Raw genomic sequence first — 16,697 nt, forward strand, 5'->3', positions numbered from 1 at the left:
CGTGTGAAGGAAGTCATATAATTTCTAACTATAATTCAAACAACATATAGGCATGGAGTGCTACCATAGCAGGTAGGAGGTTTGCCTTGATGTGGCCACCCTGAGTTTGACTTCAGGAATTTTTTATGTTCCCTTGAGCCCCAAGAATGGAGAGCAGAGCCAGGAGTAATCCCTGAGCACTGCTGGATATAGCCTCCAAAACAAAACAAAACAGAGAATAATTCACCATGTATCTTTTTATGAGCACATTGAGCACACTGTACCGAATGACTGCAGCTGTATCTTGTTTGGAAACTTACCTGGGACAGAATAAGAGTAAAATATATAAGTAGCACACTGTCATTTATATATATTTGTTTTTTTGGGGGGTGACACACCCGGTGACGCTCAGGGGTTTCCTGGCTATGCGCTCAGAAGTCGCTCCTGACTTGGGGGACCATATGGGACGCTGGGGGATAACCGCGGTCCATCCTAGGCTAGCGCAGGCAAGACAGGCACCTTACCTCTAGCGCCACCGCCTGGCCCTGCACATTGTCATTTATAAGGATGTTCATATATATATATACATATATATTTCCCCTTAAGACACAAGTGGCTTTTGCCATAGGATTAGCCACAATCTGGATTTTGCATTTCTATCCCAAAATTGCTTTAGGTTTTCATCTCTCCTGGTAGTGGTGCTCTCTACCGACCAGAGGATGAACTGCAGCTTCCCCTCCAACCAGGAGGTCAGAGCTGCAGCTCTTCACCCCACCCCATTCCCACTGCTGCACATGTCCTGGCATGAGTCTACCCTGCTCCTGCACCTGGAACCAGGCACAGACATAGCCCTGGTGGCCTCTTTGGCTGAGCTTCATGCAGAGGTCCGCTGTCCCTATCCCAGGATTTTTTTCAGGAGCCCGTGAACCTGGGATGTGGCCACAACTGCTGTGGCTCAGACTTGCTGCAGCACTGGAAGCACCTGCAGGATGTCTTGTCCTGCCCTGTGTGCTTGCACCCCTGCAAGCATGGGCACCCCCAGAAGAACACACAGCCAGGGAACATGATTGACCTGGTCCAGCAGCTTCCCAGCAAAAGGTTGAATGTTACAGAAGTGGAAAAAGAGAAAGAGGAGGAGGAGGAGGAGAAGGAGAAAAATAAAGAAGAAGCAGCAGAGGGCAGAGGCCACTGTGAGAGGCACCAGCATGTCCTGAGCCTGTTATGTGAGGACGACCTGGAGTTGCTATGTGGCCAGTGCGATGCCTCCCCTGACCACAAGGCCACTTCCTGACAGCCATCACGGGAAGTGATGTTCACCACAGGGCAGAGATTCAAGAGCTGCCTGGGTGAATGGGGAAGCAGCTGGAGGAGGCAGAAATGGTCTTTGAAAGGCAGGTGTGGGAGGGACAAAGATGGAGAAATACAACGGAGAGTCAAAGGCAGGAGTTGTGCCGCAATTTCCAGGGAATAAAGCATATCCTACGATCAGAGTAGGGTGCCTTGGCTAAGATCCAACTGGATGTAATGAGGGCTGTTTTCCAAAGAGTGATCTGAAACATGAAAAGCTGTCTGGGCTGGGCTCCAGTTCAAGACCAGCCTGAGCACCCTCACCCTGCTCTCTCTGAAGGCTGACCGACACTTCTAAAGGTGGTCAGGAATGCATAGCTGCAGTAGGACCAAGTGCAAAAGCAAGGAGCTCCCCCAAAACTTCTGCCAGCACCCCAAGTTCACCCACACTTTCCTCCCACATGCCTTTGGTTGCAGAATACTATGAGCAGATTTCAGATGGATGTCACCATGAATCCTGAGACGGCACATCCAGGTCTGTTTGTCTCCCAGGAAAAGAGATTGGTTCTCTATTGCCAGGAGAACCAGCCTGGGACCCTGGTTTTCTTGCCAACACATACAGAGCGCATGTAGCTATCCTGGGTGCTGAAGGATTTGATGGCAGCCAATGCTCCTATCAAGTCAAAATTGATGGCTTGAGTGGATGGTCCTTAGGCGTTACAGGCTGTGTTCTGCAGAAACTTGCCTGTCACCTGGTGCCCACTCGTGAGCAAGACGTTTTCCCTCTTGCCCACTCTCAAACTCCACTTTGGCATTTTCCTAGATTATGAGTTGGAAGAAGTCACCTTTTACAACCTGAGAAACAGATCTCACTTCCAAATAATCTCTGCCTCGTTCACGGGGACCCATTTGCTCTATTTCATATATCTGACCTATTTCACCCCTGCAAGCTCCTCCAAGTAACTCTCCATGAGCATCATCAGACACGGGTGTGGGATGCTTTCTTGATGTTCTGTTTTCCTCAGTAGCTGTTGAGTTGGAAATGTAGTGCCTGTATTGTTGAGGTTCTCCTGGATTTGTAACATGCACTGAAGAAGGGTGTTGAAAATTGGATGACTGAAACTCAGTCATGAACAACTTTGCAATTGTGAAAAACAAACAAAAACGTACCAAATTGTATTATGAACAGCCATTTCACCATGGTATTCATATAAACTAATTTATTTATAAAGAGACGCTGGGGCTGGAGAAATAGCACAACAGTAGTGCATTGGCGGGCCCGGAGAGATAGCACAGCGGCGTTTGCTTTGCAAGCAGCCCATCCAGGACCAAAGGTGGTTGTTTCGAATCCCGGTGTCCCATATGGTCCCCCATGCCTGCCAGGAGCTATTTCTGAGCAGACAGTCAGGAGGAACCCCTGAGCATCGCCGGGTGTGGCCCCCCCAAAAAAAGTAGTGCATTTTATCTCCAGTATCTCATATGGTCCTCCGTGCCTGCCATGAGTGATTTTTGAGCATAGAGGCAAAAATAACCCCTGAACACCACCAGATGTGGCCCCAAAACAGACAAACAAAAAAAATAGAGAGATGCTTTTGCATGTGGATGGGAAGGTTGAAAGGTATCCCCTCTGGTCTGGCCTATGGATGAACCTTACTTGCCATATTGATAAGGTTCTTTGAGGTATGCACCCCCCATAGTTTGAGCATGAAGTCCATTCATCATGACCTTTCAGTATTGTTCTATTAAAACCGACTTTTAGACCCTAATCTTGGTCTAGGGTACTTACCTCGTCTGACTAAGTAGTGTAAATAAAAACGCTCCATGTTTGCCCACCATGGATCGTCTCAGTGTGCTTGATTAAGAGAATGCCTGTTGGGCCCGGAGAGATAGCACAGCGGTGTTTGACTTGCAAGCAGCCAATCCAGGACCAAAGGTGGTTGGTTCGAATTCCGGTGTCCCATATTGTCCCCCATGCCTGCCAGGAGCTATTTCTGAGCAGATAGCCAGGAGTAACCCCTGAGCATTGGCGGGTGTGGCCCAAAAACCGAAAAAAAAAGAGAATGCCTGTTACCACAATACTGAGTGCTGGGAACAGAATAAGAGTCTTGTCAGATGTCTGACTGCTTCGGATCTTTCTTCCCACTCTCATTTCACCATAGACCCCACATCTGTGGAAGATGTGAGGAAAGTCAAATGCTCTCAAGGGATTTTGGGGAGTGTCCCACGAGCATGTCCCGGCAATTAGTTCTCCCACTCTTTACCCCTTCACACCCTGGTCGTCTTCTCTCCAACACCCAGAGTGGCTTTGCCCCTTACCTCTTTAGTCTATGTAGTTACCTTCCTCTGCCCTGTAGTGTAACAAAGTGAGGTGTGACACCCCCGTCCTCTTTTTCTGTGTCATGGCAACAGAACTGAGTTGTGAGTGTATGTTGACCTTATCTGGCTTTATTCATTTTAACTTAAAAAAATAAGAATTTTAGGAACAGAGAGATTGCATATCAGGAGGGTGTTTGCCCATATGTACCTGACCCAGTTTGATCCCCATTATCCCACTCAGTTCTTTGAGCCTGCCAAGAATGATTTCTGAGCTGAGAGCCAGGAAGAAACTCTGAGACCAGTAGATGTGGCTTCCAAACAAAACAAAATAAAAATGAAAAGAATTTTAGCATCAGAACCTACCATTTTCTGTAACCGAACGTATTCTTTTTCTAGCACCCACCATGGGCCCACATGATGACCTGAATAATTTCTTGGTCTATTAAAGAACTAAAATTTGGTAGATTCCATACTGCCTAGATGAGCAGGCCTGAACAGTACTTAGACTATGCACGCTTCAGCCAGATCTCGCGAGACCGCTTCTCCGCGATTCCCGCGGTAAAGCCGGCGCCGCCATCTTTACTGAGGACAAACCCCCACCTACCCTTCCCGGGCGGTCTTGAGTTCGCTGAATACAGTCAGAAGAATGAGGAACTAGAGAGAAATAAAGATGTTGACAGGGATGCGCTGAAAACCGCTAAAGCAACAGAACCGGGGAGTCTTTTACAAGCGAATTTCACGTGCAGAACCAAAGTTCTCGCGGTCCGCGGAGAAGCCGGAACCATTTCGGCACAGCACCGGAACGCACGTTTCCCACCCGAACGGGGAGCACCACTTCCGCCGCAGACCGGAAGCGGAGGGCGGGCGAGAGGACGCCGCTCGCGGAGGCAAGATGTCGAGCCTGGCGGTGCGAGACCCCGCCATGGAGCGCTCCCTGCTCTCGGAGGTGGGCTCGGTGGTGAGCTTCCGCCTGGTGTCCGACCGCGAGACGGGCAAGCCCAAGGGCTACGGCTTCTGCGAGTACCAGGACCAGGAGACGGCGCTGAGCGCCATGCGCAAGCTCAACGGCCGCGAGTTCAGGGGGCGCGCCCTGCGCGTGGACAACGCGGCCAGCGAGAAGAACAAGGAGGAGCTCAAGAGCCTGGGCCCCGCCGCGCCCGTCCTCGACTCGCCCTACGGGGACCCCATCGACCCCGAGGACGCCCCCGAGTCCATCACGCGCGCCGTGGCCAGCCTCCCGCCCGAGCATATGTTCGAGCTCATGAAGCAGATGAAGCTCTGCGTGCAGAACAGCCACCAGGAGGCCCGCAACATGCTGCTGCAGAACCCGCAGCTGGCCTACGCCCTGCTCCAGGCCCAGGTGGTGATGCGCATCGTGGACCCCGAGATCGCCCTCAAGATCCTGCTCCGCAAGGTCCACGTCACGCCTCTCATCCCAGGCAAAAACCAGCCCGTCTCCGGGCCCGGACCCGGCCCTGGACCCGGACACGGCCCTGGCCCTGGCCCTGGGCCCAGTCTTGGGCTCTGTCAGGCTCCTGGGGTGCTGCTCAGTCAACCGAATCCGTCTGCGCCTCAGCCCCAACATCTGGCTCGAAGGCCTGTGAAGGATATTCTGCCTCTCATGCAGACCCCCATTCAAGGAGGCATCCCCGCTCCCGGGCCCATGCCAGCTGCCGTCCCCGGACCCGGGCCTGGACCTGGTCCCGGCGCTCTCACTCCTGGCAGGGCGATGCAACCCCAAGTTGGAATGCCAGGGGTGGTGGGGCCGGTGCCCCTGGAGCATGGGCAAGTGCAAGTGCAGGTGCAGATGGCGGATCCCCGAGCCCCCATGCCCCGTGGACCCATGGCTGCCGGCGGCCTCCCACCTCGAGGACTGTTGGGAGATGCGCCCAATGACCCACGTGGAGGGACTTTGCTTTCCGTCACCGAAGAGGAGCCCCGAGTCTACTTGGGCCCCCCACATCAGGGGCCCCCCATGCGCCATGCCTCTGGGCATGACGGCCCCTCGGTGCATGAGATGAGAGGAGGCCCGATGGCAGATCCCAGGCTGCTCATTGGGGAGCCCCGTGGGCCCATGCTCCATCAGAGAGGTCTACCAATGGATGGCACAGGTGGCAGAGATACCAGAGGTCTGGAGGTGCCTGCTCTGGAGACTGAGGTGTTGGAGAGCCGCGTGATGGAAGGGAGAGGAATGGAGACCTGCGCCCTGGAGAACAGAGCCATGGAAGCCAGAGCGATGGAAGCACGAGCGATGGAAGGCAGAGGAATGGAGATCAGGGGCCCTGTTCCCACTTCAAGAGACCCCATGACTGGTGGAATTCAGGGTCCTGGACCCATTAGTATGGGGGCAGGTCGTCCTCAGGGGCCCAGACAGGTCCCCAATATTGCTGCGGTGGGCAATCCTGCAGCTGCCATGCAAGGAGCTGTCCTGCAGGGCCCTGGCATGCAGGGGGCAAGCATCCAGGGAGCTGGTATGCAGGGAGCAGGCTTACAGGGAGTTGGCATGCAAGGAGGAGGCATGCAGGGGGCTGGTATGCAGGGAGCTGGTAAGCAAGGTGGAGGCCAGCCCAGCAGTTTTAGCCCCGGGCAGAGCCAGGTAACTCCACAGAATCAAGAAAAGGCAGCTTTGATCATGCAGATTCTACAACTTACCGCTGATCAGATTGCCATACTGCCTCCAGAACAAAGGCAGAGTATCCTGATCTTAAAGGAGCAGATCCAGAAGTCCACTGGGGCTTCTTGAAAGGGCTTAGAGAATACTTGACAGTAGGCCCCAAAGTTTTTTCTGTAGTATGGAAAATGGGCGCAGATAGCTAACTTGAATGATTAGTGGTATTCCACAGTTCAAAACTTAATCTCATTTTTTTAATTGGTTTACATTGAGGGAGGAAGGGGTTGCCTGTTCACTGATTCATTGTAGGTGCAAAAATAACAAGAGTACTTTATACTAAAGATTACAAAAACATGCAGTCAAAAAATGTACATTGTTAATGGCATTTTTAGAATTTAAAACAATGAAAATGCAACGATTAAGGTCATCTTTTAAATGGTAATATGCTAAGATAGTTAACAGTTGTTTGTGGTTGTGTAAGAACTTTTACCTCAGTATTTAAGATACATTTTTGGTGAGCCATTTAAAATATAAAATCCTATTTTAGGGCGATAAAATGCTGTGCTGGCTAAACATTTTCTTTGAAATTATTTTAAAATATTAGACCTGGTGGCAGAAGTCTAAACTTGTGGTTTTGATTACTTTTCCCCTAAAACTGCTACCTGAAAAGTTGAGGAATGTGTCTGGTTCCAGTCTCATGTCCCTGTCCATTTTCTCCCTGCTCCCCCACTAGAGAGCATAAGAATTGTGGCCTGGCTTAAATGTCATGGTTTTGCTGACCCAGGTCTGGGATCAACAACTAGTTTAAGTCTCTTCTGATGAGATTCATTTTATAAAACACTATATTTCCCAGTAGTTTTTAAACTCTTAACCTGAATTGAGTACTTACCTTACATTGTAATTTGTAAAAATTACTGCCTAAGGACTACTAGTTAATGTTGCTGAATAGTATATACAGCTTTGAGCTCTTAATAAGTAACAGAGGGCTTCATTCAGTAAAGTACAAATGTTCCTGGTAACTAGCTTCTATATATACAGATGGTATCCACCAGGTTAATCATAATTGAGTTACAAGTATTAAAGCAACATTTAATAAAATGTCCTTCACTTTTCTTAATTCCCCCCCAAAAATTTCTGGTCACTTAATACATTAGCAGAATAATTTGGAAGTCCAGTCAGGCAGAGATACTGTTGTAGTGGTATAAATTCTCTGCACAGTTGTTATTTTCTTACAGATAGTAAAGGCAGTCCTAATAAAAATAATCCATGAGGCATTTAAAAATAGGAAGGTAGGGGCTTAGTATTTCCCTTCGAGTTATTAGATTATTTTTAAGCCTCGAGAAAATGGTAACAAAATCTGTAAAAGACCAAATAGTAATTGGAAAAAGCATAAATACCCAGTTAACTCAGTACTCTTTCTCTGTAGAAGAAAAGCCCATTACAAAAGGGGAAAAAGTCACTTGAAACAAGATAGCAGATGAATATTGTCCCCATTTAAGGTTTTTCCATTTTAAATAGGTAATTTAAAAAATTTTACTTCATATACTGATTACTTCCTGTTTTGCCACTGTTGTATTATCTCTGCTGTTCATACCATGTCCCAGGTTTTCTATATACTTTCCCCCAAATTGAAGGGTTTAATTCTGCTTTACGAGTGTGCTAGTCTTCATTAATACTACTCACAAAGCTGATGTGGGTATTTTGTAATATAAATGCTTTATCCCAAAGTTTTATCTATGGGTTCTAAGGAAAAAAGTGTTGTACAATATTTGCATTGTTTAATGTGGATAAATAAAAATGTTTAAGACAGAAAAAAAGACTATGCACCTTTGTTCTTTTTTTAAGATCTCTCTCTTTTTACCCAAATACAGACATGTTTATAATCACAGTTCTTAAACAAAGACAATATTATAAGAAAAGAAATTAGGGGCCAGTGAGGTGGCGCTAAAGTTAAGGTGTCTGCCTTGCAAGTGCTAGCCAAGGAAGGACTGTGGTTCGATTCCCTGGCATCCCATATGGTCCGACCAAGTCAGGGGTGATTTCTGAGCACTTAGCCAGAAGTAATCCCTGAGCATCAAATGGGTGTGGCCCGAAAAACCAAAAAAAATATATAAGAAAAGAAATTAAAAATAAATCTTCAGAAGCCAGAGACATAGAATGGACGTAGGGCGTTTGGCTTGCATGGAGATGGACAGTGGTTCCAATCCCGGCATCCCATATGGTCTCCTGAGTATTCCAGGAGCGATTTCAGAGTAGCCCCTGAGCACTGCAGGATGTGACTGAAAAACCAAAAATAAAATAAAACAAAATAAATTTAAAATATCTTCAATTCATTTTCTTTTTTACCTCTCCTCTTTTTCTTCATTCTCTTGGTCTTCTCTTCTTCCCTTCTTCCTCCTCTTCTATTTCTTCCTCTTCTATTTCTTTCTCCTGTTCATCTACTTCTTCCTCGTCTACTTCCCCTTCTTCCTCTTTCTTTTTGTTCTCTTCTTTCTCCTCTTCTTCCTCTTCTTTTTCTTCTTTCTCTTCCACTTCTTCCTCCTTTTATTCTTCCTCTTCCACTTCTTTTATTCTTCTTCTTCCTCCTCCTCTGCTTTTTCCTTCCTCTACTTTTTTCTTTTTTTCTTCCCCTTCTTTTTCCTCTTCTTCATATTCTTCTTCCTCTTCTCTTCTCACACTTTCTCCAACTCTTCTTAATATTCTCTTCCTGAGTCTCTGAGACTCCAATGATTCCTATGTTGTTCCTGTTGTATTTATCAAAGACTTCTATTTTCAACTGCTCAAATATTTTGAGTTGTCAATTCACTGTTTGATCATTTGCTTTAAAGGTTCTTTTCCAGTGTCTTCTGCTGTATGCAGTGGTTCTGCATCTGTCCATCCTCAGCTGCTGTTACGCCTTTGGAGAGGGTTTTTATTGAGGTGTACATTTCATCCATTAAGATTTTCAGACCTCTTATTTCAGTTGTGAGTTCTTCACTATGGTCTGTTCAGATCAATCTATGCTTGCTTTGAGTTCTTTGAGCATCCTCCATATTCATACTCTTTTCAGATCATCTTCATTCTCTATTGTGGTATTATCATGCATTGCTTCTCCACTGCAACACTTCTATAGTGGTTTTTACTATGTGCTGTGCTGGGTTCATGGCCTAACTTCAGAAGATGCGAAGTGCATGGAGCTAAGCGGAGCTGCTGCACTCTTCTGGCTCCACCATATTGGGTGGGACCTGTACCGGGATTGGGTACTGGAGTTTATGTTCAATGGCATCTTCTTGGCTGCCTTGGGCAGAAAGGCAACAGAGAGCCAGGCAGCAGTCTTTTATAATGGCTCTCCGGGTTTGGGCCCAGGAGATTGTGTTTGGTGGCTTCTTTTGGGCTGTCTTGGGCAGAAAAGCCTATGCACACTTTTGATGGAAATCTTGAGAATTTTTTCTTTTTTAATACAAGCATTTTTATTTTTTTCCTAGCATAAGATAGTTTCCTCAGGAAAAGAAATACCTGACATGTTCTATTAACAATGCCTCATTTTTCACAGGGAAGGTTAAAGAATCATTTACTTACTCCATTCAAGTTTTTTTGGCCACATGTAGTGGTGCCAGGGGCACCTGTGCACAGTGTGCACCAGAGGAACACGTGCACCCAGAATCTGCTGCAACTTCAAATATATTCGGCATATGCTCTACTATATCAGCAGACTCCACGACCACTGCACCCAGGATACTCAAGGGCAGTTAGGGAACATCCAGACTGTTCTTGGCAGTGCTGACTTGCACTCGCATTCTTGTAGTCTTGGTGGGCTCAGCTGGACCTGGTGATATTTAAGACTCTACTGGAATCTGGCATTTGTGGCTCAGAAACCTTGACCAATGTAGTCCTTGGAATGGGGTCGGGGTCAACTGAACTTCAGCATCCCAACCCAAGAACTGTAGATGACAATAGTGACATGGGAGGCAGAAAACCAGAGGACATGAACAGAGATTAGAGCCACAAGGGACAGGCATTTGAGACCCATCACTACATTACTGGTGGGAACCATTTGGATCCTTATGCCATTGGACAGCCCTTTAGAAATGATACGCAAATGACTCAGTTGAGGGGTGCCTAGAGACATTTGCTTTAGCCCAAACTATGGGTCCCCAAACTATGGACCGCTCACAGGCCACCCGAGACCTACTTAGGACATTTATCCAGCCGGTTGGGTGTTTCTGCTGCTGCTGCCTGTCCTACGTAGAAACTGACTCATCCTGAGCCTGCAGTGCTCATGTGTGAGATGTGTGCTGCACTCTCCAACTCCCCACTTCACTCTCTCAACTCTGATAAGTTTTTTTTATTAAAATGTACTTTTTCTTCGTTTTAAATGTTTATTTGTTTCATTTTCCTCAAAGTAATATGTTGGAAGTGTGCATAGAAAGTGTTATTTTCTCTTTTTAAAAATTCCATTTTTAAGCTTTATTTATTTATTGATTTGTTGATTTTTCATTAGTTTCTGGGCCACACCTAGAAGCACTCAAGGGTTATTCCTGCAGATGCACTCAGAAATTACCCCTGACAGGCTTGGGGACCATATGGGATGCTAGGAATAGAACCAGGTCCCTTCTGAGTGGGCAGCATGCAAGGCAAATGCCCTACTGCTGTGCTATCTCTCCAGCCCCAAATTTGTTCTTTTCTAAAAATATTATGAATCGTAGGGCTGTATAAATCTCTCTTCTCTGCCATTCACCACACTTGCAGTTAAATAATTTGATTCTGTTGTTAGCTCAAATGGTGAATTCCCAGTCTCATTGGTATCTCAAGTTTGAGATATTCTGCTGTGTAAATGCTGTATATGAGTGGTTACCTATAAGAAATATATCAACTTAAGTGGAATCTTCATGCCATAAATACAGGGCATTAGAGACATGAGTCTGTAAGCAAATGCAGATGCACACAATAGTGCAGACATGGTTAAGAGGATAAAAAGATGACAAATTCAAAATTTTTGCTTCTAACAAGTAGAAAGCTAAGTGGTGTAGAGAGCCAGGAGTTATTTCAAAGCAAAACACAAATACATGCAAGAAGGTCTTTTTTTTTTACCAGGATATATAATTATTCCCTCACTTACTTCATCTTTTTTTTTTTTTTGGTTTTTGGGCCACACCCGTTTGACGCTCAGGGCTTACTCCTGGCTATGCGCTCAGAAATCGCCACTGGCTTGGGGGGAAAATATGGGATGTCAGGGGATCAAACCGCGGTCCATCCTATGCTAGCGCTTGCAAGGCAGACATCTTATCTCTAGAGCCACCTTCCCGGCCCCCAATTACTTCATCTTAAGTATAATACTTCTCTGCCTGAATCTAGGAATCAATTTACTAATAATTTAACGATATGGGATGCCAGAATTTGAACCACCGTTGTTTGGCATCTAAGGCAAACGGCATACTGCTGTGCTATCTCTCCAGCCCTTAGAAATATTGTTTTTATTTGATTCTGAAATAGGCATTAATGTTAGAATGAGAGGATTGTTCCAACAAGTTTCTCTCTCTATTTGCTTCTATTTTTTGAAATTAAAAAACAATTGGTTTTCAGGTTACTGACTGGATTATTTTTATTAAATCTCTATGCTCTTCAAGAAGACTGAACTTGGTTTATGAATGTTGAGTGTTGTTTTAATCTCGCTTCCAGGCCACCACCACAGTAAAGAACAACCCTATTCTGTTGGTAGGTCAAATGTGAATTCCCAATCATTACTATCTCTAGAGATATTGTTGTGTGCATAATCTCTATACACTGCATATCTGAGCACAATGAAATCTGGAATGTAGCCTCTAGTCTGGTCTTAAATGAAGGCACTTTCCACTATGTTCAGCATCTCAGCCCCCATGGGGGAAATACGTCTCCATGAGATTTGGAGTCTCATGCCTTAATTCCAAGGGGTTGAGGAGAATCGGGTTATTTTTGTTTGTTTGTTTGTTTGTTTGGGGGTCATACCCGGCAGCGCTCATGGGATATTCCTGGCTCTGCTCAGAAATAGCTCCAGGAAGGCACAGGGGACCATATAGGACTCTGGGATTCGAACCACCGTCCTGCATAAAAGGCAAACAATTTACCTACATGCTATCTCTCTCTCTGGCCCGAGAATTGAGTCTTGAAGCAAACATTGACTCTGGAAATAATCGACACAGACGGAAGGGAATAAAGCAGATTGAAGAAAGTTCCTCTACAACCCTGTAGCCTCTAGCAAGAGATTTAACAGTCAGCCCATCTGTAAAAAATAATATTGCAACCCACTTCACCCAGACATGGAGTCTTTATTGGAAAGAGAAAGACTACCCTCTAAGGTGGAAAAAGGGTAAGGGAACAACCCCAAAGATGCTGCAACACAAAGATGCTTCCATCCAATGAGTGACAAGCACCAGCAAAAATAGAGAATGGAAACCCGGTTATTCCAACAGTGGTAGAGAAGTGAACCCTTGTGTATCTCAGTCTCACAGGACACCTCCAGGCAGTGACTGCTGTGGACTCAGCAGATCGCCAGGCTTGATTGCGAAATTCTCAGTTCAAGAGATGGGCACGAAGACCTTGAAGATACACCTGTCCAGCTGCTCAGTCAGGCGTCTGAGTTCGCCATTGTGATTTACAAATTCATTTCTAGTTGGGTTTTCTACATAAAATGTTTGCTCATTATGTTAAAGAAACCAAATGTGTAATATGACTCCATCTTTTGAAGTTTACAGAAATTGTGTTATAATGATTATCATGAGTTATTTCTTGTATCAATTTCCAAATAGAATAAAATATTCGTAACAGCTCAGAGAACATGAACAATGTCCTTCCCTGGATGTCACTTCTGAAGATTTTATCCAACAATTGGAAATTCCAGATTTGAAGGAAAGAGCCTCCCAAGCTCTGAGCATGCTCTTGGGTGGTAGCAGGAAATGGTGGGTTGCGAGTGTCCCCTGCTGCCCAGAATTGATTGCCCTGCAGAAAGAATCCCGTCTGGGTTCTAAAGCACTGTCATCTTCACCATCCTGCTTGGAGTATCAGATGGGATGCCGAGGGATCAAACTTAGTGCCCATCCTAAGTCAGTGTGCAAGACAAACGCCCTACCACACACGCCCTGCGCTGGTTCCATTTGGGGCTTTGAACTTTTCAAGCTGACCTAGAATTCTATTTTAAAAATATTTTATAGATGGGCCCGGAGAGATAGGACCAAAAGTGATTGGTTCGAATCCTGGTGTCCCACATGGTCCCCCGTGCCTGCAGCTATTTATGAGCAGACAGCCAGGAGTAACCCCTGAGCAGCACCGGGTGTGACCCAAAAACCAAAAAAAATTTTTAAAGATAGCATGGTGGTAGGGCATTTGCCTTGCATGCAGAATGACAGTGTTTCAAATTCCGGCATCTTATATGGTCCCCAAGACTGCCAAAAGTGATTTCGGAGCATAGTGCCAGGAGTAACCCCTGAGTGCTTCTACGTGTGACCCCCCAACAAAGTAATGAATACAATCAAATTAACAAAATTGTGTTGATATATGCTCAAACCTATTAAAATGTGCCAAGACATTCTACCACTTTCTTTATACATCTTATACAACTCCTAAGTCCACACCTTATGATCTACTTCATAATAACAATTACCCCAACTTCATAGCATGTCATTGTGTATTACTGTATATTCCCTTTTTATTTCTATATATCATACTTGACAAAATAATGTGTGATCTTCTGTGTTGCATTTATTGAACATGACAGATTGATTTATGTTGCAATGAACTGCGAGATATATTTTCCTGTGTGTAATACTGAATCATACATATATACTAAACTTTTATTTTTATGTACATTTGTCGAATATGTGATTAGTCCAGACTTCGAAATTTGAAGTAATAACATAAGTGTTCATACATATCGTATTTGATGGTGTATAAGACAACTTTTGACACAAAAGAAAGTCAACCGAAAATCGTGGGTCGTCTTATACACCGAGTATTTCCCGAAAAACGTTTCAGTATGACACTAAACAAAAATTGTCTGAATATTGCCTCAAAACAAATTTTCTAACTCGATCCTGCATCAATCACTTGCGAGGCTGCTTGGACGCCTCTCTAACTCAGCCAATCCAAGCAGGATTTTATGCATGCAAATTAGACAATATTCTTCACCAATCACTGCAAGGCTGCTCAGACCGCCTCTTTCACTCAGCCAATCCGAGCAGGCTTTTGATGCATGCAAATTAGACAATGTTCTGGATACAAATCTACACTGTAAAAAGCCTGCTCAGATTGGCCACAGTCAGTATAACCTTTCAACCTTTGCTTGTTGTGATTGGCTCACTGTGGTACATATAGTTGCAGCACAGGAACGTTCTGTCTGATACAGCGAATATAGGCCTAAACCTGTTTTAACTGCAAAAATAGGGGGTTGTCTTATACACCGGCAAATATGGTAATTCTTGAATTTGGATTGACCTACTGATTTGCAGTGTTGTTATGAAGAGTTTCATATATCCTTATACAGTAACCACACCACATTGAGTTTGTTTCCACCACTATGATAAAAAAAAATACCTCAAAATCCGATCCCCAAATGTCTGTTAATTATATTCCATATTGTTCCATCTGAACAATTCAATCCACTTCCCCCACCCCTGGTATGCCGAGTTCTGTGATGTGTATATGTTTAATTCAAATTCGTAGGCAGTTTCCAAGAATAGATTGCCATGCTCTATTGTTCTTCACTTAAGACATGTCCAGATTGTTTTGATTGATTCAGAAATCTATAGCATTACTGTTAGAATGAGAGGGTTATGAATCATCAAGTGACTCTCTACATTTCCCTCTTATTTTTTGAAATAAGAAACAACTGGCATTCAGGTTAAAGAAGTGTTTTCTAGGGCTGAAGAGATAGCATGGAGGTAGGCCTCTGCCTTACATTCAAAACGGTGGTTTGAATCCCGGCATCCCATATGGTCCCCTGATCTTGCCAGGGGCGATTTCTGAGTGTAGAGCCAGGAGTAACCCCTGAGCGCAGCCGAGTATGACCCCCCCTCCAAAATAAAGAAGTGTTTTTGGGCCCAAAGTAGTGGTACAGTAGGGTATTTGCCTTGCAATTGACTGACCCAGAATGGACCACGGTTTGATCCTTTGGAATCCCATATGGTTCCCAAACCAGGAGCTATTTCTCAGTGCATAGTCAGAAATAACACCTGAGCCACACAGGGTGGGGCACAAAAATAAAAAACAAAAAAGTTTTCTTTACTAACTTTGTGTACACTCTAGGATTCTAACAGGGGTTCATTAATCTCTGGGCTCTTCAAATCTCTATTACCTTCCACTCATCACACTAATAGTTAACAACCCATTCTACTTTTTGTACGAATTGTGAATTACAAGACTCATTGCTGTGAGATTTTTGCTGCACAAAAGTTGTAGATGATGAGTGACTACCAGCAAGAAATATAGAATCAACTCAAGTGGAAGCCTCAAGTCCCAAATAAAGGCATAGGAAACATGAGTCTATAAGCAAACAGATGCAGGCAATAATGCATACATGATTAAGGGGAGAACATGCTGAGCAACTCTGCCATGAAGAATTCTGCTTCTAATGTCGAGTGCAGGAGTTTTCCCAAAGCAAAACAAAATACACACAAGGTCGTCTTTACCTGATCTAATGTTTTCTTCAATAACTTCTTACATATCTTCTCTACCTGAGCCTAGGAATCAATTTACAAATAATTTATCCTAAGTGATCTCAAATACTTCAAGGACAAGGTTTTGATTAGATTATGTGACAGCAAGATTCTATTTCCTACGGATTTCAGGGAAAGAAAATATTCGAGATCAGAAATATATAGCTTAAGGCCGGAGGGATAGCACAAGCTGTAAGGCATCTGCCTTGCCTGTGCTAGCCTAGGATAGAGTGCGTTTCGATCACAGTGTATGACTGAAAAACAACAAAACAAGGAAAAACAAAAAAAAAACCACCAACAACAACAAAAAACGGGGCAAGAGAGATAGCATGAAGGTAGGGCATTTGCCTTGCATGCAGGACAGTGGTTCGAAGCTCAGAATTTCATATGGTCTTCCATATCTGCCAGGGGTGCTTTCTGATTGCAGCGCCAGGAATAATCCTTGATCCCTGCCCGATTGACTCCCCACCCCCAAAAAATAATAAAAGGAAACAGAAACATAGTTTATTAGTTCACAGGGCAAAAATATCAAGTTAAATGTTTGAACTTTTCCCTGGCTATTTCAAAGGAATGTTGAGTTTGTTTCCTAAATTTGCTTTTGTAAATGCTAAAGTTATTTACTGTTCATTAGACACATTTGCTTCAAACAGAAATTCTCCCGTGTGTGTACATTGATGTGATTTGACACCAACTGAAGCCTTGCCCACATTTCACGCAAACATGGAGCTTCTCCCCTGTGTGTCCTAAGTTGTAAAATGACTGAAGCCTTGTCCACACTACCTGAAAACAGGAGGCTTTTCTCTTTTGTGTGATGAGCTTTAACGTCTGACTGGAGCCTC

The 16,697-nt window shown here is 44.7% G+C and overlaps 1 protein-coding gene across 1 annotated transcript; it reads left to right on the forward strand.

Moving 5' to 3' along the window:
* Nucleotides 1-4,062: 4,062 nt before the first annotated feature.
* On the forward strand, nt 4,063-6,458 carry LOC126000606 (cleavage stimulation factor subunit 2 tau variant-like). Its single transcript, XM_049767818.1, has 2 exons — nt 4,063-4,219; nt 4,329-6,458. Exons 1-2 carry the CDS (start codon nt 4,063-4,065, stop codon nt 6,323-6,325), a joined length of 2,154 nt encoding a protein of 717 aa, XP_049623775.1. The 3' UTR covers nt 6,326-6,458.
* The last annotated feature ends 10,239 nt before the right edge of the window (nt 6,459-16,697 follow it).

This window comes from Suncus etruscus (assembly GCF_024139225.1).
Source record: "Suncus etruscus isolate mSunEtr1 chromosome X unlocalized genomic scaffold, mSunEtr1.pri.cur SUPER_X_unloc_22, whole genome shotgun sequence".
In the NCBI taxonomy this organism is placed as follows: Eukaryota; Metazoa; Chordata; class Mammalia; order Eulipotyphla; family Soricidae; genus Suncus; species Suncus etruscus.